Source organism: Haematobia irritans, chromosome 1 (genome assembly GCF_050003625.1).
Source record: "Haematobia irritans isolate KBUSLIRL chromosome 1, ASM5000362v1, whole genome shotgun sequence".
Taxonomy (NCBI): Eukaryota; Metazoa; Arthropoda; class Insecta; order Diptera; family Muscidae; genus Haematobia; species Haematobia irritans.
Window position 1 is genome coordinate 150,609,910 of NC_134397.1, and position 27,804 is coordinate 150,637,713.

Genomic DNA, 27,804 nt, shown 5'->3' on the forward strand with positions numbered 1-27,804 from the left:
TATACAGTACTTCCGACCAGATGGTTTTGTTTACAGACGAAGAAATATCCAAAGTCTTGGCAACTCTGCCATTCTCTCTCTCTCCGAGATTGACATTCGACTTTGTTTCACGTGTTTTGAAAATATTTAACAATTGGAAATGGCTTTAAAACGATTAAGAAGTAAGTTTTTATTTAAAAATTGTAGGAAAAATATTTAATTTTTTTGATTTTAATAGCTAAAAAGTCCAAGCGTATCACCGGCAAGCTTAAGCATAAAATTGAGAAGAAAGTCCGTGATCACAATAGAAAAGTACGCCGTGCTGAAAAGAAAAATCCGAAAAAGGGTAGCAAGAAACAAAAGCTAATTCAAATACCAAACATTTGTCCCTTCAAAGATGATATTCTTAAGGAAGTGGAAGAGGCCAAGAAGCGTCAGGAAGAAGAACGTTTGAAACGACGTGAGGCCTACAGATTGGAAAAAGATCAAAATAGATTTAAAACTCTTTCAGATTTGGTTGATGATGCAGATATGCGTGGTACTGTGCATTCCATAATGCACGAGAACGATGTTGTCAGCGATGAGGTATATGTCTCATTTTTTTTTAAATCCCTGTTATTTTAGTTTGTTAATTTTCTATGATAACACAAAAAACTTCAATATCTATATATATATATTTTAGAAACAATATAAAGGTTCTGACACAAAAGAGCAATCTCTCAAACAGTACTTCAAAGAGTTTAAAAAAGTCTTGGAAAATGCCGATGTTGTATTGGAAGTAGTCGATGCCCGCGATCCTTTGGGAACACGTTGTGTTGAAGTCGAACGTGCTGTAAAATCAGCACCTGGCAATAAACGTCTGGTGCTAATACTAAACAAAGCTGATTTGGTACCCAAAGAGAATTTAAATGCTTGGCTAAAATATTTCCGGCGTTTGGGTCCAGTCACAGCATTTAAGGCTTCGACACAAGATCAAAATACAAAACTTGGTAGACGTAAATTTCATCAAATGAATTCGGAAAAAGCCATGCAAGGTTCAATGTGTGTTGGTGCTGAACTTTTAATGTCTATGTTGGGTAATTATTGCCGGAATAAAGGTATCAAGACTTCGATACGCGTCGGTGTTGTTGGTATCCCAAATGTTGGTAAAAGTTCAATAATTAATTCATTGACACGTGGTAAATCATGTTCAGTTGGATGCACACCTGGTGTAACGAGGTAAGTGTTTGCTTATTAGATTCTGGTTCGGGTATAGAATTTTAGGGTACATTGTTTTAACCACAAATGTGGACTATAACTTTTTTAAAGCACAAAATTGTCTTAGAGGATCGAATGCTAGGTTAAAAGATAGAGCCCTTAGATTAAAAAATTAACGAAAAATTAATGATAAAAGACCATTTCGTATTCTAGGGAAATCTAGGATGTTTAGATTGATTTGCAGTATTCAGCCATGCAACAATGGTTAGTGTAAATACTGAACTGCTAGGTAATTTTGCAAGGGTATTTTTCGGAAAGTGGGTTTTTCAGAATTTTTAATTAATATTAATCACCTGGGAATTTTTATAGATACATTCTATTATTGAATCACAATGGACCAACTATGGTCTAATTGGACACAAACCCGCTAGTTCGGATTGGTGTCAACCTCCATAACCTATTGTCTAAAAAGGCCTCTATTTGGCCCTATGTCAAATTATAAAAAAAAAACTGACTTTGATTAGAGTATTGAACTTGGATTAAGGCATTTTTAGTGGTTGGAAAAGACATAATCGTGTACTCATTGATATATAGTGAACATTCAGGAGAATTATATGATATGTGAAACTATGTTCGATCAAATCATGCCTAATTTGTAGATTTCCTGTACTTTCAGAGCTATGCAAGAAGTAGAGTTGGATTCAAAAATCAAACTGATTGATTGTCCTGGTATTGTATTTACAAACTCTGGAAAGAACGACAATATGCCAGCTGTATTAAAAAATGCACAGCGTGTTGGTGACGTAAAGGATCCTTTTACCATTGCTGAAAGTGTTTTGAAACGGGCTAGCAAGGAATATTTCTGCAAATTGTACGATATTACGGAATACGATAGTTTTGAAGAATTCTTTGCAAAAAAGGCAGCACGAATGGGTAAGTTGGAAATAAGGTGATATTAATTTTCAATAACTTTAAATTGGGTCTTATTGTAAAGCAAAAACTTATACTCATATTTATATTTTCAGGAAAGTTTTTAAAAAAGGGTGTACCAGATGTTGTTGCTGCTGCACGTAGTGTTCTAAATGATTGGAATACAGGAAAAATTAAATATTGTACACAACCTCCAGAAATAGTAGAAAATTCAGATATCCATGTCAGCGCATCTATTGTACATGCTGAGGCACGAGAATTTGATGTGGATAATTTTGAGGCCATGGAGACAGAGATTCTCAATAATTTTGATGTTAAAAAAGATGAAGTCATGGAAATTACATCAACAGGTCCGGTGGAATATAAACCCATGGATGATGAGGATAAGGATGGGGAACAGAATACGGTAATCGATGAAACAGAATTGCATAGCAAAAGAAAGAAGAGGAAATTAGATGAAAGTGATAGAAAAGAAAAATCAGATCCCACATTGGAATTAGAAGGTAAAATTATCAATTTGTGTACGTGTGTTGGTCAAAAATCTCTAATCCTATTTTATGTTACAGGCAATCAAACATTAAACAAAAATCTAAATGAACTACAAAAGAAGAAGAAAAAACAAAATATTCGAAATGAAAAGAAAGTTTCCAAAATTGCCGATGTTTTGGATAGTTTCAGCATAAGTAATACAAGTGCCGATGATAAATATGATTTTGATGAAGACTATGTTATTGAATAATATAAACTAGACTATTAGTTTTTTGGATTTAGCTTCTACTCTAAAAATACTTGGTATAAAATTGGTTATGTATTGGTGATGTACATAAGAAATTTTAAAGGAATTTTATTGGTAATAAATCGACCATATAAAGAATATCACTTTTTTGTGTTTTAAATGTTAAATTTCCCTTTACATTGTAGTTTTTAAAATAGTGGGATAATTTCATGAAAATAAAAGACTCCTTATTCAACACGGCAGTCAATTGAATGTTACAGTCGATGGCGAGATAAATCTGACTATAAATTATCCGAAGATACACGTCAGCTACGCTACTATCAATTACTCATAGGTAGGAATTGAGGCAGCTGCATTTGTCCGATCTTAGTTGGCCCAAAAAACATATGTCCCCTTTTTGGGGATTTTTGATACGATTTTGCGGAATGGTATATTCAGCAATATTCAAATATATATTCAGCAAAGATATTAGACACACGTCTGCTGCGCTACTATCAATTACTGATAGATAGGAATTGTGTCGGCAGCACTTGTCTGATATTAGTTGGACCATACCCAACGATTTTTTAACATATGTCCCCACTTTAGGGATTTTTGATACGAATTTTGGGAATGGTAATCGGTTCATAATTCCGAATTAGGCTGCTAAAAATATTACATACACCCGAGCTTTCAACGCCTACAGGTCAGCGCGTGGATGGACTAGGAACTCACAAACATAGAGGAAAACAACATAATTATGTTGATATCTTTATCCGTTCAAAATTTGCAGAATTATTTTCAAAACAACCGCGATTTGGAACCCACTGTACGCTGCCGGAGATATCACCCCACCATGAAGAACTCCCTGTTTCACTCTACGGGGTATTGGCTTCTTATCTCTAAATTCCACATATGATTGGCGTACGCACAGATAATTTTGAACCCAACGCTTGGTTTCTGCCGGTAGGGACGTATTAACGATGTCCGCGAATAGTTTGACATGGTTCAATGTAAGGAATGCCTTCGATAGGTCAAGCGCCACGAGAACCGTCCCGCGATAGACTTGGACTGATTAAGACCTCAATTTATATAGAGAGCTGCAGTGGCGCTATCCACTTTACGGAATCCCAGTTGATGATTGGCAGCTGGATTCAAATTCTCCAAAAGGCTGCGGAGGAGTACTGCCTCATGTGTGTCTTGGCTACTGGCGAGTGGAGGGAAATCGATCTGTATGATTCACCCTTGCTCGAGTCTTTGCCTGGCTTCAGCAGTAGCTTCTCCAGGTGCTGAAGATTTTTTTTTATCGAATATTAAATTTCTTTGAGTGTATTAAATTATTCTTTGTCGACATTTCTATACTCAATACGTCATTATAATTTAAAATATTTGTTTTTATTTAATTTATTCCAAAATAAAATGTTCTTATATTTTATTAGAAAGAATTTACGTTTGTTTCTGAAAGAAAAGTGTCGTGCTTTTTATTGTATTCTGTATGGTCGAAAAAGAGATTCTTGGAAGAAGACTCGATATTTGAGCAGCGCTTTAGTAGGAGCGTTTTGTGCTTTTCTCATATGTAAGCTAATGTTTGTGTCATTTGTATTTCCGAAAAAATACGAAAAAGTTGTTTTAGTAATAGCCATGGTACTGGGTAGTAAGTGATATAAGTGAAATAAATGAAAAAGAGATTTAATTAGCAACATTTCTATTTTAGGTTGTGGTTTTATTTTTACTGATGCCATTAAATGCATTGTATTTTTGATTTTCGTTGCATTGTTGGGGAAATCTGGTCGTGGTTATCTGAGGGCTTTATGTTTCGCCATTGTTATAGCAGGTATGTGGAGTTGTCTTTTCTTAGAGTTTCCTATTGCATATAACAAACATTGTTTAAGTTCCAACGATATTTCTTGTATTGTTCTTTCCTATACTGAAAAAAAAATATTTACGTGATATTAAATATTGCGCAACCTAAATGTTAGGATGCGCAATTTACAAAACATTTAGGACAAATTTCTTTAAAATAATAACATTTTTATTAAAATAAAGCATATAATATTTGCTTCAAAAATTTATGTTATTAATTTTAGGACAAACATTTTGGAAATTTGCGTCTTCTGTTAAAGCAGTATGACTTTGAACTAAGGCAAAATTTCCTTATAATTCATACACATTACACTTCCAAAATCCACACTTAACTAAATTTCAACTGTCATTTTCCTTATAAAAAGGGATTTCAAATCAACTTTTAGTAGATGTCGAGTCTAATGTGAATGAGGTATGAAAGTAAAGAAACACATTTTTGATTTAAAGAAATCGTCCTTAAATTAACTAAAATATTGAATCTTTAGATTTAAGTTAAAAACTCAAATATAGGCTAAGACTTATTTTGAGGATTTATTTAGCATCTTTGCTTTAAAGTTTTTTGGAATTAAGAAAAAGTATACGTTATAATTTGGATTTTTAAAATGGCATTCGTTTGTACGTGAATAGCTTTATTAATACACCGCGAAAAGAGAATTAATATTCGATAAATGAGATCTGTATTCTAATTTTAATTAATTGATCCTAGATTTAAAGCCAGGCAGGTCGCTAATAAATGTCTTTATTTTAAAGAAGCCGCATCTTTGGCTCGGAATCAATACCAAAATCCTTAAGGGAAGGTCAAAATCGTTGGATCCAAGTAAACTTTTTTTGATTGATTCAAATGCGTTCGTCATTGTGCCGAAAAAACATCCTGACCAAATTTCATTAAAATCGGTTAAAAATTGCGACCGGGATCATGAGAAAAACAAGTATATACGGCCGTAAGTTCGGCCAGGCCGAAGCTTATGTACCTTCCACCATGGATTGCGTAGAAACTTGTACTGAAGACTGTCATCCACAATCGAATTACTTGGGTTGCGGTAACACTTGCCGATGGCAAGGTATCTTAAAACTTCCTAACACCGTCTTCTAAATTACAAGGTAGTCCATACGTAGTATATATTAAACTAAAAAAGGCCGTTTAAATACGTATATAATTATGTTTAAACTTTCTATAGAAATAAAATTTTGACAAAATAAAATTTTGAAAACATTTTCTATAGAAGTAAAATTTGGAAAAAAATTTTCTATAGAAATATAATTTGGAAAAAGTTTTCTATAGAAATAAAATTTTGACAAAATTTTCTATAGAAATAAAATTTTGACAAAATTTTCTATAGAAATAAAATTTTGACAAAATTTTCTATAGAAATAAAATTTTGACAAAATTTGCTATAGAAATAACATTTTGACAATGTTTTCCATAAAAATAAAATTTAGGAAGATTATTTTTGGCTCGAGTGGCAACCATGAATATGAACCGATATGGACCAATTTATGTGTGATTGGGGATCGGCTATATATAACTATAGACCGATATGGACCAATTTTGGCATGGATATTAGCGGCCTTATACTAACACCACGTTGCAAATTTCAACCGGATCGGATGAAGTTTGCTCCTCCAAGAGGCTCCGGAGGACAAATCTGGGAATCGATTTATATGGGGGCTATATATAATTATGGACCGATATGGACCAATTTTTGCATGGTCATTAGAGAACATATACCAACACCATGTACCAAATTTCAGCCGGATCGGATGAAATTTTCGTTTCTTAGAGGCTCCGCAAGCCAAATCGGGGGATCGGTTTATATGGGGGCTATATATAATTATGGACCGATGTGAACCAATTTTTGCATGGTTGTTAGAGACCATATACCAACACCATGTACCAAATTTCAGCCGGATCGGATGAAATTTGCTTCTCGTAGAGGCTCCGTAAGCCAAATCGGGGATCGGTCTATATGGGGGCTATATATAATTATGGACCAATTTTTGCATGGTTGTTAGAGACCATGTACCAAATTTCAGCCGGATCGGATGAAATTTGCTTCTCTTAGAGGGTCCGCAAGCCAAATTTGGGAGTCCGTTTATATGGGGGCTATACGTAAAAGTGGACAGATATGGACCAATTTTTGCATGGTTGTAGGAGACCATATACTAACACCATGTACCAAATTTCAGCCGGATCGGATGAAATTTGCTTCTCTTGGAGCAATCGCAAGCCAAATATGGGGGTCCGTTTATATGGGGGCTATACGTAAAAGTGGACCGATATGGCCCATTTGCAATACCATCCGACCTACGTCAATAAAAACTACTTATGGCAAGTTTCAAGTCGATAGCTTGTTTCGTTCGGAAGTTAGCGTGATTTCAACAGACGGACTACTTCAATTTTATTCAATCTACTCCACTTTTTTCCAAAATCTACTTCACTCAATTTTTCACTAGCGGCAGCACTGAGCTATATACAATAATGAAACGATATGAACCAATTATTATGTGATTGAGGATCGGTTTATCTGGAGGCGAATATAGCTATAGACCGATATGGATCAAGTTGGGCATGGTTGTTAGCGGCCATATATTAGCACAATGTATCAAATTTCAACAGAATCGGATGAAATTTGCTCCTCCAAGAGACTTCGGAGGTCAAATCTGGGGATCGGTTTATATGGAGACTATATAAAATTACGGACCGATATGTACCAATTTTTGCACGGTTATTATAGACCATATACTAACACCACAGAGGGAAGTTCACCACTGTGGTATCGCAATGGACTGAATAGTCTATGTGACCCTGATACATCGGGCTGCCACCTAACCTAACTTAACACCACGTACCAAATTTCCACCGGATCGGATGAATTTTGCTCCTCCAAGAGGCTCCGGAGGTCAAATCTGGAGAATGTTTTATATGGGGGCTATATATAATTATGGACCGATATGGACCAATTCTGGCACGGTTGTTAAAGATCATATACTAACACCATGTTCCAAATTACAACCGGATTGGATGAAATTTGCTTCTCTTGGAGACTTCGCAAGCCAAATCTGGGGATCGGTTTATATGGGGGCTATATATAATTATTAACCGATGTGGACCAATTTTTGCATGGTCATTAGAGACCATATACCAACATCATATACCAAATTTCAGCCGGATCGGATGAAATTTTCGTTTCTTAGAGGCTCCGCAAGCCAAATCGGGGGATCGGTTTATATGGGGGCTATATATAATTATGGACCGATGTGAACTAATTTTTGCACCATATACCAACACCATGTACCAAATTTCAGCCGGATCGGATGAAATTTGCTTCTCGTAGAGGCTCCGTAAGCCAAATCGGGGATGGGTCTATATGGGGGCTATATATAATTATGGACCGATGTGGACCAATTTTTGCATGGTTGTTAGAGACCATATACTAACACCATGTACCAAATTTCAGCCGGATCGGATGAAATTTGCTTCTCTTAGAGGGTCCGCAAGCCAAATTTGAGAGTCCGTTTATATGGGGGCTATACGTAAAAGTGGACCGATATGGCCCATTTTCAATACCATCCGACCTACATCGATAACAACTACTTGTGCCAAGTTTCAAGTCGATAGCTTGTTTCGTTTGGAAGTTAGCGTGATTTCAACAGACGGACGGACATGCTCAGATCGACTCAGAATTTCACCACGACCCAGAATATATATACTTTATGGGGTGTTAGAGCAATATTTCGATTTGTTACAAACGGAATGACAAAGTTAATATACCCCCATCCTATGGTGGAGGGTATAAAAATAGGTTATAAATTTGTTCCCAAAGCATATTTAAGAACCAAAAGTAAAACTTTTTCGTATATTTTTGAATTGTAATATTCTTACAAGCTATATACAATAATGAAACGATATGAACCAATTATTATGTGATTGAGGATCGGTTTATCTGGAGGCTAATATAACTATAGACCGATATGGACCAAGTTGGGCATGGTTGTTAGCGGCCATATATTAGCACAATGTATCAAATTTCAACAGAATCGGATGAAATTTGCTCCTCCAAGAGACTTCGGAGGTCAAATCTGGGGATCGGTTTATATGGGGACTATATAAAATTACGGACCGATATGTACAAATTTTTGCATGGTTATTATAGACCATATTCTAACACCACAGAGGTAAGTTCACCACTGTGGTATCGCAATGGACTGAATAGTCTATGTGACCCTGATACATCGGGCTGCCACCTAACCTAACCTAACACCACGTACCAAATTTCAACCGGATCGGATGAATTTTGCTCCTCCAAGAAGCTCCGCAAGCCAAATCTGGGGTCGGTTTATATGGGGCCCATGCGTAAAAGTGGTCCGATATGGCCCATTTGCAATACTATCCGATATACATCAATAACAACTAATTGTTCCAAGTGGCAAGTCGATAGCTTATTTCGTTCGGAAGTTAGCGTGATTTTAACAGATGGACGGACGGAGAGACGTGGCTAGATCGACTCAGAATTTCACCACGACTCAGAATATATATACTTTGTGAATTTTAGAGCAATCTTTTCATGTGTCACAAACTGAATAACAAAGTTAATATACCCCCCATCCTATGGTGGAGGTTATAAAAATAGCAGACAATGTTTGCTATTTCAGCAAATAGTGACTACTTTCCCTTTATTCAGCAGCTATTAGCTGCTTTAGCAGACTTCTTTTGCTGTTTCTACAATCAAACTTTTTTAGGGTGTAACCATGGTTTATGCATAGTATTAAGATCACTTTTTCGCACGTAAAAATCTTTGTTTTGAGCTTTTTCGAACACATATTGAAGCAACACTGGAATTGAACTGACAATGAAAAATAGGCATTTAACAGAAATAAGTTAACAACCCTGTGGTTGGGACCCTATTGGCGATACCTGGTTGTAACCATTTTTCGCAGAAACGAAATTAGTAGTAAGCATTAGTGAATAATATATATATATATATATATATATATATATATATATATATATATATATATATATATATATATATATATATATATATATATATATATATATATATATATATATATATATATATATATATATATATATATATATATATATATATATATATATATATATATATATATATACCCATGTAAAAATTGGGGAATCTAAGTAGATATGATTAGATCTCAAAATTGGCCGCCTTGGATCCAAGCAGACTTACTTAGATATGATGAGACACTATTAGATATTATTATATATAATTCCACATATGACGAGATCAAACATTAGATCCAACTGTATATAGGGATAGATATAATCATATCTAAGACATTAGATCTAGGCCAATTTTGAGATCTGATCAGATCTAATTCCATAGTAATTAGATATGATTAGATCTTACCATTTTTCGGATCTACTCATATCTAATTGTATCAAATTAGATCTCTCAATTTTTACTCGGGTATATATATATATATATATATGTATCTTATCAGTCACATTTCTTGTATATGTCACTAGTGTCTGGCATAAGCACAATTGGTCTATACACAGAAAAAAAAATTTTCCAATTAAAATCTTAATTGAGCTTTAACAAATATTCAATTAAAAATTTAATTGATTTAACAAATTTTTTAATTGAAACAAAAATCAATCCTAAAAATTAATAGTATCAATAAATTTTTAAATTGGATTAATTTTTAATTGGATTCAATATTCAATAAAAGAATTTTGCCTTAGTTCAATGACACACGACTTAATCGGACGGACGCAAATTTACAAACATTGTGTCCTAAATTTAATAAAAAAACTTTTTAAAGCAAAGATTATAAAATTTTAAAATTTAGATTTTAATTATTTTAAAGAAATGTGTGTTTAATATTTTGTAAATTGCACATACTAAAATTTAGGTTGCGTAATCCTTAATATCACGTAAATATTTTTTCTATTCTATATTTCTGCGTCATTTCTGGGAAATATGGACTCAACTGTGGCAAATTTAATTTTTAATGCAATATTTTGTGCAAAATATTTTTATTTTTAGGTCCCATTGACAATCTTTCATCTAATTGTGGTGAAATTGTTCGGGTCTTCACTTGTTCAAAAATGTTAACGTGGAATTTGACGCGGACCCGTTTCGATCTCATGACCAAACCTTTTCAAAATACATTAGCCCATATGAAAGATGACATCGTAGAGGTACAAAATATCTTCAATGATTTACGAAATGTAACTAAGGCCATACATCAAGAAGTCATGGAAGATGATCCTCCGCTAACAGATGAATTACTCGAACAATTTACAAAAAATCAAAGTTCTTATAATTTTGAAACTACAGCAAAATTAAATACCAGCAACACGAAGCATAGAAGAGAACGGCAACTGGAAAATGCGACCAATATAACCACCTCCGAAGATGTACAGCAGAAATATAAAGATAAGATTCGAAAACGTTGTCGCCTTCAATTGGATGTTGGAAAAGCCCGTTGTCGCAAAGCATTTGCCAACGCACTTGTAAAATGTCGCGAAAAAATGCCCTATATGTTGAAATCGCTTCTCTGTTGGCCTCTGAAAATCGATTTTATTTGTAAAATAAATATTTTGGGTAATCCTGATACAATTTGTGATCCTTCGGAAGTAATACCGCCGGATTTTGGGAAAACCTATATGGATTTGTTGAGAACAGAAGAGCGTCTCTTTCAAGAAAATTCCAATGTTAAGGTCAATTATACAATTGCCAATCCAAAATCAATACCAGAACTCCTGTAAGTTGATAGGAAACAATTGAAGAAATAATTGTGGATCATTTTTTCACAAATTTCTATAGGTCAGTGGAGGAAACAGCCAAATCGGTTGCAAGAGAATTCAGTGTTAGAAAAAAGGTTTTCAATTCAATTCTCAAAATTCTGGAGCAAATATTGGCATTTATGTTACTCAAAGTGTTCATAGGTAAGCATGATTTTTCCATAATCGCGAAGTCGACTTTTCAGATATTAGAAAATGTCTAGCTTTTCAAGTGGCTAAAATGCTATAAGAGGCAAAAAGTCGACATTTAAAATTAATACTGAAATACCGATAATAAATAGCATTTATTTTGACACCAGGATCGATGAAAACAATTGGACAGCGATTATTGGCGTTCCCAGCTGTCCATACCGCCAATTCGGTGGCCGTTTGTAGGCATAAATCTCTCACGTTCACTTCCTTTCGGCACTGTATTTGATTATACAGATATTTTTTATACAGGGTTGTTGATATGTATTGCAACATGTTCAGATCGCAATCGTTTCTATTGCATTCAGAAAACAATTTATTCGTGGTGGAATTCAAGCGTGGTAGTGTGATTATGATATATTTGGCTGGAAGACCACAAGCCATCCAGTATTTAAATGTGAATAAATCTTTTGTTACTTGTAATTTCAGTGTTAGTTATATCGCGTGCAATATGGTGGTCGCTTTGTATGGGGGCTATATACAATTATGAACTTATACGGACCAAATTTTGTGTGATTGGGGATCAGTTTATCTGGGGGCTATATACCGATATAGAACAATTTTGACATGGTTGTTAGCGGCCATATCCTAGCACAACATACCAAATGTTAACCGAATCGGATGAATTTTACTCCTCCAAGAGGCTTCGGAGGTCAAATATGGGGATCGGTATATATGGGGGCTATATATAATTATGGAACTATATGGACCAATTTTTGGATGGTTGTTAGCGGCCATATCCTAACACAACATAACGGGTGATACGGTCAAAATTTGGTCAAGGGAAAACGCGTGTAAATCTGTGAAATCTTTTATTTAAAAAATCAAATTAAATTTCTTTTTCAAGTTCAATTAGTATAAAATTCAGGAAAAATATTCAGTTAGGCTTTCGCTTTTCCAAATATGAATTGCCGGGCCTCACGCTTGACACCTGCCATCAAATTTTGTACAGCCACCTTGTCCACCTTCTTCGTCGCAGAAAGCCAGTTTGCCTTGAACTGCTGCTCGTCCTTAGCAGTTTTTTTGGTCTTCTTTAGGTTCCGCTTGACAATAGCCCAGTATTTCTCAATTGGGCGGAGCTCTGGCGTGTTGGGAGGATTCTTGTCCTTGGGAACCACCTGCACGTTGTTGGCGGCGTACCACTCCATGGCCTTTTTACCGTAATGGCAAGATGACAAATCCGGCCAAAACAGTACGGGACAACCGTGTTTCTTCAGGAAAGGCAGCTTTTATTCAAGCACTCTTTCACGTAAATTTCTTGGTTGACAGTCCCGGAAGCTATGAAAATGCTGCTTTTCAAGCCACAGGTACAGATGGCTTGCCAAACCAGATATTTCTTTGCGAACTTTGACAGTTTTATGTGCTTGAAAATATCTGCTACCTTTCCCCTTCCTTTTGCCGTATAAAACTCCTGTCCCGGAAGCTGCTTGTAGTCGGCTTTGACGTAGGTTTCGTCGTCCATTACCACGCAGTCAAACTTCGTCAGCATCGTCGTGTACAGCCTCCGGGATCGCGCTTTGGCCGTCGTATTTTGTTTATCATCGCGATTTGGAGTCACTACCTTCTTGTAAGTCGATAGTCCGGGTCGTTTTTTGGCTCGATGCACGGTTGTAGATGATACACCCAGCTTATTTGCGGCATCTCGGAGAGAGAGGTTAGGGTTTCGCTGGAAACTACCGGCAACTCTCTTTGTCGTCTCAGCGGCTTCCGGTTTTCGATTTCCCCCCCGATCCAGACTTCCTGGTTGTCGACAAACGTTCCCCAAACACTTTAATTACATTTGTAACGGTTGATTTGGCAACTTTTAGCGATGTTGCCAGCTTTGCGTGCGAGTAGCTCGGATTTTCGCGATGCGCGAAAATCCGAGCTACGCTGCTCTTCTTGCTTGGACGGCATTTTGACAACTGAAGAGTGAATTCCAAAATCAATATAGGAGCAACATTCTACACACACACACACCTTCAAAATGAGGGGTGTTCAGGTTTTTTAAATGCAAAATTGAAAGAAATACGTCAAGTTTATATTGACCAAATTTTGAACGTATCACCCTTTAATTCAATTCTTGATCGGTATATATATAGGGGAGTGTATAAATTATTACGAACCGATACGAACTGTTGCGTGGTAATTAGAGAGCCAGAAGTGCAATATGGTGGTCGCTTTATATGGTCGCTTTTTTATGAACCTATATTGACCAAATTTTGTGTGATTGGGGATCAGTTTATCTGGAGGCTATATACCGATATAGAACAATTTTGGCATGGTTTGTTAGCGGCCATATCTAAGCACAACATACCAAATTTCAACCGAATCGGATGAATTTCACTCCTCCAAGAGGCTCCGGATGTCAAGTATGGGGATCGGTATATATGGGGGCTATATATAATTATGGAACGATATGGATCAATTTTTGGATGGTTGTTAGCGGCCATATCCTAACACAACATAAAAAAAATTCAAAAAAAAAAATTGAATCTGATGAAATTTGCTCCTCCAGGAGGCTCCGGAGGCCAAATCTGGGGATCGGTTTATATATTACTATATACCTATATAGACCAATTTTTGCATGGTTGTTAAAGACCATATACTTGCACCACTTAACACATTTTCACCGGATCGGGTGAAATTTGCTCTTCCAAGAGGTCCCGGTAATCAAATCTGGATATCGGTTTATATGGGGGATATATAATTATGGACCGATATGGATTAATTTTTGCATGATTGCTAGTGTCTATATACTAACACAACATACAAAATTTTAACTGAATCGGATGAAATTCGGTCATCTATTTAATAAAGATTGCAAAAAATGAAAACATGCACTCGGGTTTACTCCACACTCTATGTTAGCTACGTCCGTCCGTCTGTTGAAATAACGCTAACTTCCGACCGAAGTAAGCTATCGACTTGAATCTTGGCACATGTAGTTGTTATTGATTTAGGTCGGATAGTATTGCAAATGGGCCATATGGGACCACATTTATGTATAGCCCCCATATAAACCGACCCCCAGATTTGGGTTTCGGAGCCTCTTGACCTCACGACAATATTTTTTTCAGTGTTAGTATTTAGCCCATAGGCCTTTATTTCTCATTATGGTTTTAACTCGTCTTGACATACTTCTACTAAGTTTTTTGTTATTTCTTTTGGAATATTTGACTAATTGTGTTGAACTTGGCTCTAGATCTCACTGCTATATTTTTGTGCTCTTTGGTGTAATCTCAAGCACCTTTCAACCAATGGGATTGAACTCTGGGCTTTGTGGTGGCCTTTTGAGCATTTGAGAACTGTGCTCCGACAACCATTTCCTTACTATTTTGTAGGTATGCTGGGGTTTGCCGCCTTTTTGAAGAACAACTTGATCCTCAAGGTAGGCGCAAACCTCCACAAACTCAGGAAAATTTGATTGCAAAATATCAAGGTTGTCTCCTTTAACATGATTCCAACCAACGGTCAAATATGTCACCATCCCCATACCATGAAGCTTGTCTATGTTTTAAGGTTTGTGTGATGTGGTGTTTTTGAAGACTTTGTCATTACCAGGTCATTACCAGTAATGTTAGCAGAGCCAAGTTCAGCACAATTAGTCAGATATTCCAAAAGAAATAACAAAAAACTTAGTAGAAGTATGTCAAGACGTTAAAACCATAATTAGAAATAAAGTACTATGGGCTAAATACTAATACTGAAAAAAATATTGTCGTGAGGTCAAAGATTTCATGTCTTTAAAATGCAATGCAAATTTAGCTTAGCATAGAGATGCATTTCTCTAATATAAAGATTTTTTCTCTGTCCAAAAGACGATAAATTTTTCAGTGAAGTCGTATTGTCCTTATAATTAAGTGATCTGACTTAAAAATGGGTATCATAACATGAAAGAAAAAATTTTTGGGCTTAGGTCAACTTGACTTTAATAATTCAGAAAAATTCTTCAAAATTAATGAAATTGTCTTTAAATTTGTTGTCTTTTTGCATCCTCACTACAAAACAAAGACGTTTCTTACTTGAAACATAGCATAATTTCTACTGGAAGTCGAGTCTGAATTTGGAAAATAAAGTTGTCGTTAACTCGTTTTTAAAGGACTTTGATAGCATATGAAGAAAAAAAGCTGAAAAAACGAGAAATTAAAATTTGCTTCCTAGAAGCAAGTGTACACAAAACCCAAATTTAAAAGATAATTGTGTCTTAAAAGTATCCTTACTTGTATTCTCCGCCTCTTTGGCTCGGAATCAATACCAAATTTTTTAAAGTAAAGACAAAATCTTTGGAACCGGGCAGTGAAGACATTTGATTTTATGTTAATGTATTATGTGTAAAGTGCAAAACTGGATTCAGACTTACTTTTATTTTGTTTTAATACATTAGTATAGCATTATATAATTTACCTGAATGTACAATTTTGTTTATCAGGAAATAAAGTATAAATGAAATACATTTTGTAGCAATTGGACTCAATAGACGGATTTTGTTAAGCAAAAATAAAGCATAATCTTAAGTGGTCAACATGTACTCGGTTTTGCTTCCCACTGTAGATCGTCTCAGAATTTCTCCACCACCCAGAATATTTATACTTTATGGGATCTTAGACCAATATTTCGATGTGTTACAAACGGATTGACAAAGTTTATATATACACAGAAAAAAAAGGTGTCTTGTTAATTTTAGGACCAGTTTAACTTCCACATAGTTCAAAAAATTTACTGTAATATAGTTCATTTTTCGTAACCACTGCGAAAATTAACTTAGCTAAAGGAAAACTTATAAAACTTCAGTAAATGTTTTTTAGTTCACTAACTACGAAATGGGACGGATTTTTCCTTAAATAAATTTCCAATACAACAGTTAATGCATCGTTGATTGTATTATAAAAAGACATAGGCAATATAAAAATCTTGCTACGAAATGTGGACAATTTACTAAGAAAAATTTTTGTATGGAAAAAAATTTTTGTAGTAAAAATTAACTTAACCACAGTACCGATTCGTATGACTGCTTCCTACAGCTTATTTCGGGTTTTACTATAAGTTGGAGTATATTTCCTCACATTGAAAATTTTAGATAAAGTAGAATAAAAAGTAGTTAATTTAATCCTTGACGAGTGTATATAATTTTTTATGGATTCCTCGTAAATTTTGAATATATTTTACCTTATCCTATAGATAGAATACCAACTAATCAATAAACGTGATACTGGAAATTGAAGTGAGAAGAAATTATGAAATTATTGCATCATCTTTTTTTTTTGTTTGTGTTTGTTATTGCGATGATGTTATGGAATGTGTGTTGTTGGTATCTTTTGTGGTGATAGTTGTTTTGTTGCAATAGCGAGATCAGAAAGGGATCATGTGTGTGTGGAGTTGTTTTTCTTTACATATGTGTCCTTTATGACTATTTGTGTCTTTGAGTTTTATTGGTGCATTCAGTTCTGTTGATGCATTTATGAAGCGCACACGTGGTGCGCTTGCGTGCGGTATTTGTGTTTATTAATAAAAATACATTTATTTCGTAACATTTTAGAAACTGATAAGTGAATGGTGTGATGTTAGAGAAAACAAAAACACTTTATATTGATAAAAAATAAATAACTCTAAAATAAATCACATATTAAGAAACTGTATATTTCTATTAATAATTTAAAATTAGTGCGGTTTTAAATTGGTTTACATAAAAATATTCATAATGAGTGGTAATAAAATGATCTATATTTACTCTACATCTGGATCACAGTACAATTTTTTGAGTCTATATTTTTATGTTATAGCGAGTCCTTAAGGTGTGTACTAAGTTCGAGTTTAGGTGCTAAAATCAGAAATAAATCAGTAAGAAAAGTATAAAATTATACGCCTTCGATGCAAATTTAAATATAACTTGATGGAGAATAGCTCGAAACAAGTTTTTTATTAAGTTTATATTCTTTAAATGGATTACACGATTAAGAACAGAAAATCGTTTTTAAGCTTATGTAGAACGCTGTTTTTTTAATTTAATATGATGAATTGTTTTCAAGTTATTCCAATATATAGCGGAAGTGCCTTAATTTTGAACATAACCGTATATCTCAAAAAGTCGAGCTCTTAAAAAAACAAGTGTAAATTTAGATTCAGCGACCTCAAATTACTAAAAATTTGATATAAATTTTAAATGAACACAAAAACGGTTCAATTTTGTTCCCATGTATTTCTAAAGAAAACTAATCATGAAAAATTGGGATTTTAGCCACTAAACTCGAACTTAATATCCATCATAAATACTAAATGCTATATTGACAAGTGGAAATTATATATAATTTTATAATATTTTTATTTCATTTATATTCTGAGAAGGATTTCAAAAATGTCCCATTTGTGCATGGATATGATTCCACTAATGTAGTAATTGGATGATTTTTTTCAATGTGGTAAGATTTTCGTCCATTTGTAATAAAGCCAAAATTTCTATTTATTAAAAATAATTTTCATTTGCAGGATGACAGCAAATCTAATGGTATTTTTTGGAATCTTCTTACTGTTTAATGCTAACTAAGCTGATTTAATGTATATCATAAGCCATAGTTTTATGTAATATAATAATAATTTTTTGAAATAAAATACTGGTAGTTATGAAAAATTGTCTTATATTGTACGAAAAATTTCTTAGTTGTATACAGGCTTGTTGTACCTTTCATTCCTCAATTTATTTACTTCTTTGAAAATTATACTGATAAACAGTATATTTGAAACCAATTTCTAAATATAGGATTCCCAAAAACTTGTTCATTGTTCCGGATAGCAGGAATATTTTCCCACAGCGTAGTAAGAATGAACTAAAATACGATGCAATACATCAACTTATTTATAAGAAAATCATGAACTTATCTAGATGAAAAAAATCTTTGGCGCCAAATCATGGTCATTCTTACTATGGGTTAGTTCATTTTTCGTAAACAATAGTAAACATTTTTTCGGTGTAGTAATATAGGATGGGGGATCCTATGGTGGAGGGTATAAAAATATATGACATCTCACTTTTTCGATGTAGACAGGTTCATAACATGTAGGAAATATTTGTGAGTAGCCAAACTTTTCCTAGTTTTAAATCTTTGGTAGATTATTTTTTACTCTTATTTATGATAACCGTGGACTTCACTCCTTGTGACATTTTAAAACGCTGCTACTGTCATTATAACGACTTGTGGTGTGAACATTAATATTTTCTTGACTTTCAGGTGTTTGTTCTCCCAAGTATACCCATTTACAATATTACGCTTTAAAGAACACAATAACATTTATAGTCAGACACGCCTGTATGAACTTGGTAACATTTCGTGTCAGCTCATAGTGTCTGTAAAGATATTTTTTCTTTCGTCCTTCACATTTTTTGTATTTTATATTCCCTGCTACAATTGTATGTACTTTCAGTTTCTCGTTCATATCACAAAAATTATAACAGCATCATTGATTACGACAATATTTATATATCAGAATATTTCAAACATATCGATCGAGAAAGGAAAACGCAAGGCAAGAAAACGATATTACCATTAAGAAAGGTATGTTATATAAAAAAACACACACTCAAATAATTGCTTAGATATTTTATTTGCTTTTCTTTTTCCTAGCATGAGAAAAGAAACCTTATAGATGTTTCACATATATGGGAAAGAAGTGTTGAGGAATCTCGTGCAGCTACCTATCATTTGTTGCAATTTGCTTTGGAAATTTTAGGTGGTTTATTCTTTTTATTTTTGGATTATATTATTGTTTCGATTTTACTGGTGATACGCAAAAATTCCGAGATAACATTTGTGCAGGAAGGTGAACATACCATACATTTTTCGGTAAGTTATTAAATATTGGCTAGTCGAAAAAGTCTTTTCGTATTTTCTCAATAGATGTCGTTGGGGTCCTTGCTTTGAGTCATACCACATGGTGTTGGAAATGTCGCATTTTAAGCTACATTTAACCACAAGAGCCACCGTGGTGCAATGGTTAGCATGCCCTCCTTGCATACACAAGGTCGTGGGTTCGATTCCTGCTTTGACCGAACACCAAAAAGTTTTTCAGCGGTGGATTATCCCACCTCAGTAATGCTGGTGACATTTTTGAGGGTTTCAAAGCTTCTCTAAGTGGTTTCACTGCAATGTGGAACGCCGTTCGGACTCGGATATAAAAAGGAGTTCCTTGTCATTGAGCTTAACATGGAATCGGGCAGCACTCAGAGATAAGAGACAAGTTAACCAATGTGGTATCACAATGGACTGAATAGTCTAAGTGAGCCCGATACATCGGGCTGCCACCTAACCTAACCACAAGAAAAAACTAGTAAGGAAAGTCTAAAGTCGGGCGGGGCCGACTATATTATACCCTGCACCACTTTGTAGATCTAAATGTTCGATACCATATCACATCCGTCAAATGTGTTGGGTGCTATATATAAAGGTTTGTCCCAAATACATAAATTTAAATATCACTCGATTTGGACAGAATTTGATAGACTTTAACAAAATCTATAGACTCAAAATTTAAGTTGGCTAATGCACTAGCGTGGAACACAATTTTAGTAAAAAAATATGGGAAACATTTAAATCTGAAGCAATTTTAAGGAAACTTCGCAAAAATTTATTTATGATTTATCGCTCGATATATATGTATTAGAAGTTTAGGAAAATTAGAGTCATTTTTACAACTTTTCGACTTAGCAGTGGCGATTTAACAAGGAAAATGTTGGTATTTTGACCATTTTTGTCGAAATCAGAAAAACATATATATGGGAGCTATATCTAAATCTGAACCGAATTCAATCAAATTTGGCACACATGACTATATTACTAATTGTACTCCTAGTGCAAAATTTCAAGCTAATCGGGATAAAACTCTGGCTTCTGGGTCCATATAAGCGCATATCGGGCGAAAGATATATATGGGAGCTATATCTAAATCTGAATCGATTTCAACTAAATTTGGCACGCATAGCTACAATGCTAAATCTACTCCCTGTGCAAAATTTCAACCGAATTGGGCCAAAACTCTGGCTTTTAGGACCATATTAGTCCATATCGGGCGAAAGATATATATGGGAGCTATATCTAAATCTGAACCGATTTCAATCAAATTTTGCACACTTGACTATACTACTAATTGTACTCCTAGTGCAAAATTTCAACTGTATTCGGCCAAAAATCTGGCTTCTGGGGCCATATAAGTCCATATCGGGCGAAAGATATATATGGGAGCTATATCTAAATCTGAATCGATTTCAACCAAATTTGGCACGCATAGCTACAATGCTAAATCTACTCCCTGTGCAAAATTTCAACCAAATTGGGCCAAAACTCTGGCTTTTAGGACCATATTAGTCCATATCGGGCGAAAGATATATATGGGAGCTATATCTAAATCTGAACCGATTTCAATCAAATTTTACACACTTGACTTTACTACTAATTGTACTCCTAGTGCAAAATTTCAACCAAATTGGGCCAAAACTCTGGCTTTTAGGACCATATTAGTCCATATCGGGGGAAAGATATATATGGGAGCTATATCTAAATCTGAACCGATTTCAATCAAATTTTACACACTTGACTTTACTACTAATTGTACTCCTAGTGCAAAATTTCAACCAAATTCGGCCAAAAATCTGGCTGCTGGGGTCATATAAGTCCATATCGGACGAAAGATATATATGGGAGCTATATCTAAATCTGAACCGATTTCAATCAAATTTTGCACACTTGACTATACGACTAAATGTTATGTTTGTACAAAATTTCAAGCACATCGGTATAAAACTCTGGCTGCTGGGTCCATATTAGTGCATATCGGGCGAAAGATATATATGGGAGCTATATCTACATCTGAACCGATTTCTTCCAAAATCAGTGTGGCGCAGGGTATAAAAAATAATTAAATTGGAGAAGTTGGAAAAGGTTACAGGTATTCAAAAATGATTGGCAATAATAGAGTTATTTGCTATATTTTGATTATAAATAGAAGAATGTAACTCAAGTTACAATTTCTAAGGAGACTGTGCGTTCGTACACGCAGAGAAGAAACATAATTGTAACGATCATATTCGGAGAGCAAAATAATATGATAGGACCTGTTTTTGCGGCGATCATGTAACATTTTCATCTGCAACCATGTTGGCTTAATGGACATAGTTAAAAAAAAATAATAATAAAATTGTCCTCATCTAAAATGGTATTATATTGATAACATGAATGTTTTTTCCCAGTTAAAAGAACCAAACCACAAAAGTGGATGAAATAATGCCTCTAATGGTAGTTGTTAAAAATAATACATATTTTTCGGTTCATTAAACTTCGTTATAAACATATAAAAAAATAGTTCCAATTTTATTAGAAATGCGAAAAGACTTTTTCGAGTACCCAAGTTTTAAGATATGTGGTTTAATAGTGAATTCTTTATGTGCTCTTAGATTAAAGGCTCGGGCTTAATAGCCCGTCTATTGCGAACAACAATGCATAATTTTAATATGCATGAAACTGTTTCAACTTTCATGACTAATGAACCATGTTTGCCGAACCCAAAAGCATTGGAAAGAAGGTAATTATTGTTGTTGTAATCAAGGTTGCATTAAAAACTATGACACGGACCGAAGCTTATGTACTCTCTGCCATGGATTTGCAGTAGATATTCTTCTGTAATTTAAAAATTGAATTAAAATTTGTTCTTCTCTTAGACTCTCTCTTGTGGTCTTTTCTCATTGGAGAATTTCGATCAGCAATGTGCAATGGTTCGTATACGTATTGTATACATGGCATACGTATCACTTATACGTCCCAATGATCTCATCTACCTAGAGTGGTATCAATCAACTTCATCTATTCATCTTCATTTATTGCCATTCTAGCAAAAAATTAAACGAAAATTTTGAAAGCCAATTTAACTTTATTTTAATTCATGGTTTTCTTATTTCAATTATTTTTTGAGATGGAAAATACAATTTTTAACAAAGTCCAAAAAAAATTAAACGAAAATTTTGAAAGCCAATTTAACTTTATTTTAATTCATGGTTTTCTTATTTCAATTATTTTTTGAGATGGAAAATACAATTTTTAACAAAGTCCAAAAAATGTATTTTTTTGAGCGAAAAAGTATTTCACTAAATGTCCTCTAAAATTCAATTGGAAGATTATTGTCAAGAGCTCCTTTAGACTGAATTTTAAAGGAAATAAACTTTTGTTTGTCAACTCCTCAATTTTAAATATTTTTTAGTTTTATATCTGCTTACAAGTTCTATCGTAGTATTGTAATCACGTTGGTAAAATTCTACAAAAAATGGTAGATTTTTTTACTGTATGGTAGATTAGTAGAATTCATGGTACTTCATAAATTTTCTATAGATAAATAAAAATAAATTTTTGATAAAGTTAAAAGAAATAAAATTGTGACAAAATTTTCTATAGAAATAAAATTTTGACAGAATTTTCTATAGAAATAAAATGTTGACAGAATTTTCTATAGAAATAAAAAAACCATCTTGCAGTCTATAGGGCTTTGCCCAAATAAAATTGACAAACATTCTTTTTCTCTGTTGGTTAAGCTACACTTGTAGTTTAGTCAATGTATGGTTTTAACCTGAAATCAAAAAAACAACAACAATGATTAAAGAACAAAAACCAACAATAACAAAACAAAACGAAATAAAATTTTGACAAAATTTTCTATAGAAATAAAATTTTGACAAAATTTTCTATAGAAATAAAATTGTGACAAAATTTTCTATAGAAATAAAATTTTGTATAGAAATAAAATTTTGACAAAATTGTCTATAGAAATAAAATTTTGACAAAATTTTCTATAGAAATAAAATTTTGACAAAATTTTCTATAGAAATAAAATTTTGACAAAAATTTCTATAGAAGTAAAATTTTGACAAAAATTTTTATCTAATTATATAATTATTCTTCGAGTTTCATGGACAGATATAGACATTAGCGTAGCTAGACAATTTTCCTAGGGGGGGCTATAGCCCCCCTAGAAAAAAATTAATAGACTGAACTTCAGTTCGATTCATGTTTTATTTTATAAAAATTAATAAAAAATCAGACTTCAATATAACTCGACAATTAATTTATAAAAAAGTAACTAAAAGTAGTTCCACACTTTTTCCCAGCAAAAAAATTTTTGTGTTGTGTTTCTAAAAGCACAACTGTAAAATCACTTCCAAAAATGTCTTCACAAAGAAGTTAATTATTTTAAATACGCAGGAAGTTGTTTTGATTCAATTTTTTATAACTCATTTTTTCTTTAATGGGTATTTTTTTTTTGTTTTTAATGGGTTGTTGTTGTTGTAACAGTTTATTGTGATTTCATCCATTTTTATGTTATACGCTTTGGTATTCAGCTTGTGGCCAGATCGAGGAACTCTGCGACGTGTTGTGTTTTTAATGGGTAATTTTTTTGTAATGGATTAAAAAAGAGTAAAAGTTTATAAAATGGTACAAATTTTTCAAATTTTGCCGCAAAAATGCTAATCCATTCTAGAAAATTTTAATATTTTAATAATTTTTGAAAATATTCGATAAACAAGCTTTATAATGCATTAAAAATCATAAAAACTTTTATTCGGGAAAATATCACAAAATTCACGTTATAGTAAAGAAACCAACTTACAATTTAGAAGACAATGTTAGGAAATAAAATCGGCAACTGCTACCACAATGCAAAGTCGTAAATAGGTTTTCAAATTCTGGGGGGGGGGCTAAAATTTTTCTGGGGGGGTCTAAGCCCCCTCCCCAGAGGCCTTCCTACGCTTATGGATATAGATTAAGGAACATGGTTAATAGAGCCATTGAAAAGAAAAGGCCAGATACCAATCTATACACGCCTGGACTGTACATGTTTCGGTTCGGGCGAATGAACCTTTCCACAGCCTTTAGTATAGATCTGGCTGGGAGAGATAACTCAATTTTGGGCCCTTTATGCTAACTCCTTATGGAGAAAACATTTGGGAAATTTCCTCTTACAAATTGAATCATCTTTTTCTCCCACTGTACATAATCCTTTCATATAACTTACAAGTCCCTTAACCTTATTTTTATTTCGTTTTGTTACATAGTAATGCAACAACTTACAGAAACTGGTTTCCAGGATACAACAACAATTCTAACGCGTACATTAGTCGTGTTTTTCCCAGTTTTACGACGGGCTCATCGTTGCTTATTATATTTCATGTTAGCCTGATACCGAAACAGGCAATTGACGTCCAAATGCATTATATAAAAATAAAATTATGGCAAATTTTTCTATAGAAATAACATTTTGACAAAATTTTCTATAGAATTAAAGTTTTGACAAAATTTTCTATAGAAATAAAATTATGGCAAATTTTTCTATAGAATTAAAGTTTTGACAAAATTTTCTATAAAAAAAATTAATAAATTTTAAAAAAATTTTCTATAGAAATAAAATTTTGACAAAATTTCCTATAGAAATAAATTTTTGACAAAATTTTCTATAGAAATAAAATTTTGACAAAATTTTCTATAGAATTAAAGTTTTGACAAAATTTTCTATAGAAATAAAATTTTGACAAAATTTTCTATAGAAATAATCTTTTGACAAAATTTTCTATAGAAATAATCTTTTGACAAAATTTTCTATAGAATTAAAGTTTTGACAAAATTTTCTATAGAAATAAAATTTTGACAAAATTTTCTATAGAAATAATCTTTTGACAAAATTTTCTATAGAAATAAAATTTTGACAAAATTTTCTATAGAATTAAAGTTTTGACAAAATTTTCTATAAAAATAAAATTATGGCAAATTTTCTATAGAAATGAAATGTTGACAAAATTTTCTATAGAAATAAAATTTTAACAAAATTTTCTATAGAAGTAAAATTTTGACAAAAATTTATATACCAATAAAATTATGGCAAATTTTTCTATAGAAATAAAATTTTGACAAAATTTTCTATAGAATTAAAGTTTTGACAAAATTTTCTATAAAAATAAAATTATGGCAAATTTTTCTATAGTAGTAAAATTTTCACAAAATTTTCTATAGAAATAAAATTATGACAATTTTTTCTATAGGAATAAAATTTCGACAAAATTTTCTATAGAATTAAAGTTTTGACAAAATTTTCTATAAAAACAAAATTATGGCAAATTTTTCTATAGAAGTAAAATTTTCACAAAAAATTCTATACAAATAAAATTATGGCAAATTTGTCTATAGAAGTAAAAATTTTGACAAACTTTTTTATAAAAAAATTGACAAAATACCCAAAAGAAAAAAATTTGGACGGAGTTTTCTATTGAAATAAAATTTTGACAAAAATAGACTTTGGTAGTTTTTGGTTAGATTTTCTCCAAGTGTTGGTAGATTGTTTTTACCTCAAGTTTCAACCGTGACTGCAATGGTACGCATTATGTTAGTACGCGATCGATAACTTCTCATCTAGAAATTGTTCGTGTGAATGCGTAATAGAGAATCGCATGCTTTTCCCGACCAAAACGTTCTTGAAATTCAAGAAAATCGAGTTTATCACTCTGGATTTTCTTCTCGCGTGAACTTGTCTGTTTTGACAAATTTGTAACAGATCATTAGTTTGTTAAAGACTTTCTCAATATATTTTGTCAAAACTATTGTACCATAAATCTGATATCGGCACAAAACTGTATACACAAAAGGTGCTAAATCATTCGCGGGGGTACTACGGTATGGTTGAAAAAGAATTGGAAAAAGTACTATAGTACTGCATTTTCCATTCCTGCTCCAATGGAATAAATTAAAAAAACTGTTTTGTGTACTTCCAAACTTTCTTGAAGTGCACAAGTTTACTAAATTCGAAATTAGAACGAAATAGTTCATATTTTTCTAAAATTAGTATATTTTACTTAAGTTTTGTTCATAATTTTCTAAAATGAGTGACTAAAAGTCATTTATTTTAACAATTTTAAACTTAAATTTTTGCCTTCAAAATATGAAATTTTTCTAAGCAATAGAGAAAAATATTATTTTTAATAAAATTTATTCAAAGTGGCTAAAAGTATTAACTTATTTGTATCTTGTTGTACTTAGTAAAATATTTTTGTTAAAACTTTCTAATGTAAAACTAATTTTTGGGTGTAGTTTGTTCAAATATTCGAAGTTTTGGATTATTCAATTAACCGAAACTTGAAATGAAATCACACGAAACTTGATATGTTGAGAGTCAAAAAAAAAAACGATGTTATTTACAATATTGTGCGTATATCCCGAGCTACGCTATCTGTTGTCAACCATTATACTTATTTAAATAAAAAATGTAACATTATTTAAAAAAATTAAATTAAAATTTAATTTGTTCAATTTACATCACCTGTCGGTCTTATTTCCATTTTAAGAAAATTCTTCACAACAAAGGGACATTTCAAACAACTAGTACGAACCACTAATATTAATTTTGTATTCCCATTTTTTCTATTTTAAGATTTTATTTAAAGCTTTTTGGACTATATGCCATAGTAATAATTTTAATATACCAAAGTGCTACGATTTTACGCATGCGCCGCTTAATATGCAGCTATTTCTATCGAAAACGTGAGAAGAGGAGAATTATTTATTTGTATAATTGTCTATTAAAGCAACGTCAATCGGTCAAGATGGCAATGTTAAAGGAGGCGAAATTAAATTATGAAAATCGTAAAATACGCCTGGACATCAATATCTTTTTGGTATTTTTTTAATTTTTTTTTTTGGTTTTGTTTTTGAATTTTCAATAATTAATAACAAAAAAGAAAATATCTCTTTGTTTTAGAAACTACGTTTACATTGGCCAGAGTATTTCAATTGGTTGAAAGTCTTTCAAGTTGGTCGCCGAAAATGCCTTGTGTGTGCAGAGTTTGAAGGTAGATATTCAAGTTTTCTCTTTTCCAATTGAATTGAATTTTTAATGAAAATAAATTATGCATTTTAGATGACAAATTTATTATTTGTCCTGGTCCAATGTGCGGTGTATCGTATTGTGATGATTGCTGGCAGTACATGAGCAATGAATGTTTGATGTGTAGTGAATTCATATCGTTGGATGTTATTTTAAATTTTAATGATTTTTTTGAAATTGTTTAGATTTATATTTATTACATTTACTAGCCGAAGCTTGTTTTTTACAACTAAGAGACTATTTGTTAAACAAA

At 32.8% G+C, this 27,804-nt stretch overlaps 2 protein-coding genes across 2 annotated transcripts; both read left to right on the forward strand.

Annotated features, from left to right (window-relative positions):
- The first annotated feature begins 30 nt into the window (after positions 1–30).
- Ns1 (Nucleostemin 1) lies at positions 31–2,980 on the forward strand. The gene is made up of 6 exons (XM_075291919.1): positions 31–161; positions 218–564; positions 662–1,197; positions 1,853–2,109; positions 2,202–2,609; positions 2,673–2,980. Exons 1-6 carry the CDS (start codon positions 140–142, stop codon positions 2,843–2,845), a joined length of 1,743 nt encoding a protein of 580 aa, XP_075148034.1. The 5' UTR covers positions 31–139; the 3' UTR covers positions 2,846–2,980.
- Positions 2,981–4,236: 1,256 nt separating this feature from the next.
- Positions 4,237–27,804, forward strand: snky (ubiquitin protein ligase sneaky). Its single transcript, XM_075314325.1, has 10 exons — positions 4,237–4,475; positions 4,536–4,655; positions 10,720–11,440; positions 11,503–11,624; positions 19,068–19,198; positions 19,268–19,486; positions 22,090–22,217; positions 27,099–27,342; positions 27,426–27,516; positions 27,585–27,804. The coding sequence occupies exons 1-10, from the start codon at positions 4,241–4,243 to the stop codon at positions 27,734–27,736; spliced, it is 2,163 nt and encodes a 720-aa protein (XP_075170440.1). The 5' UTR covers positions 4,237–4,240; the 3' UTR covers positions 27,737–27,804.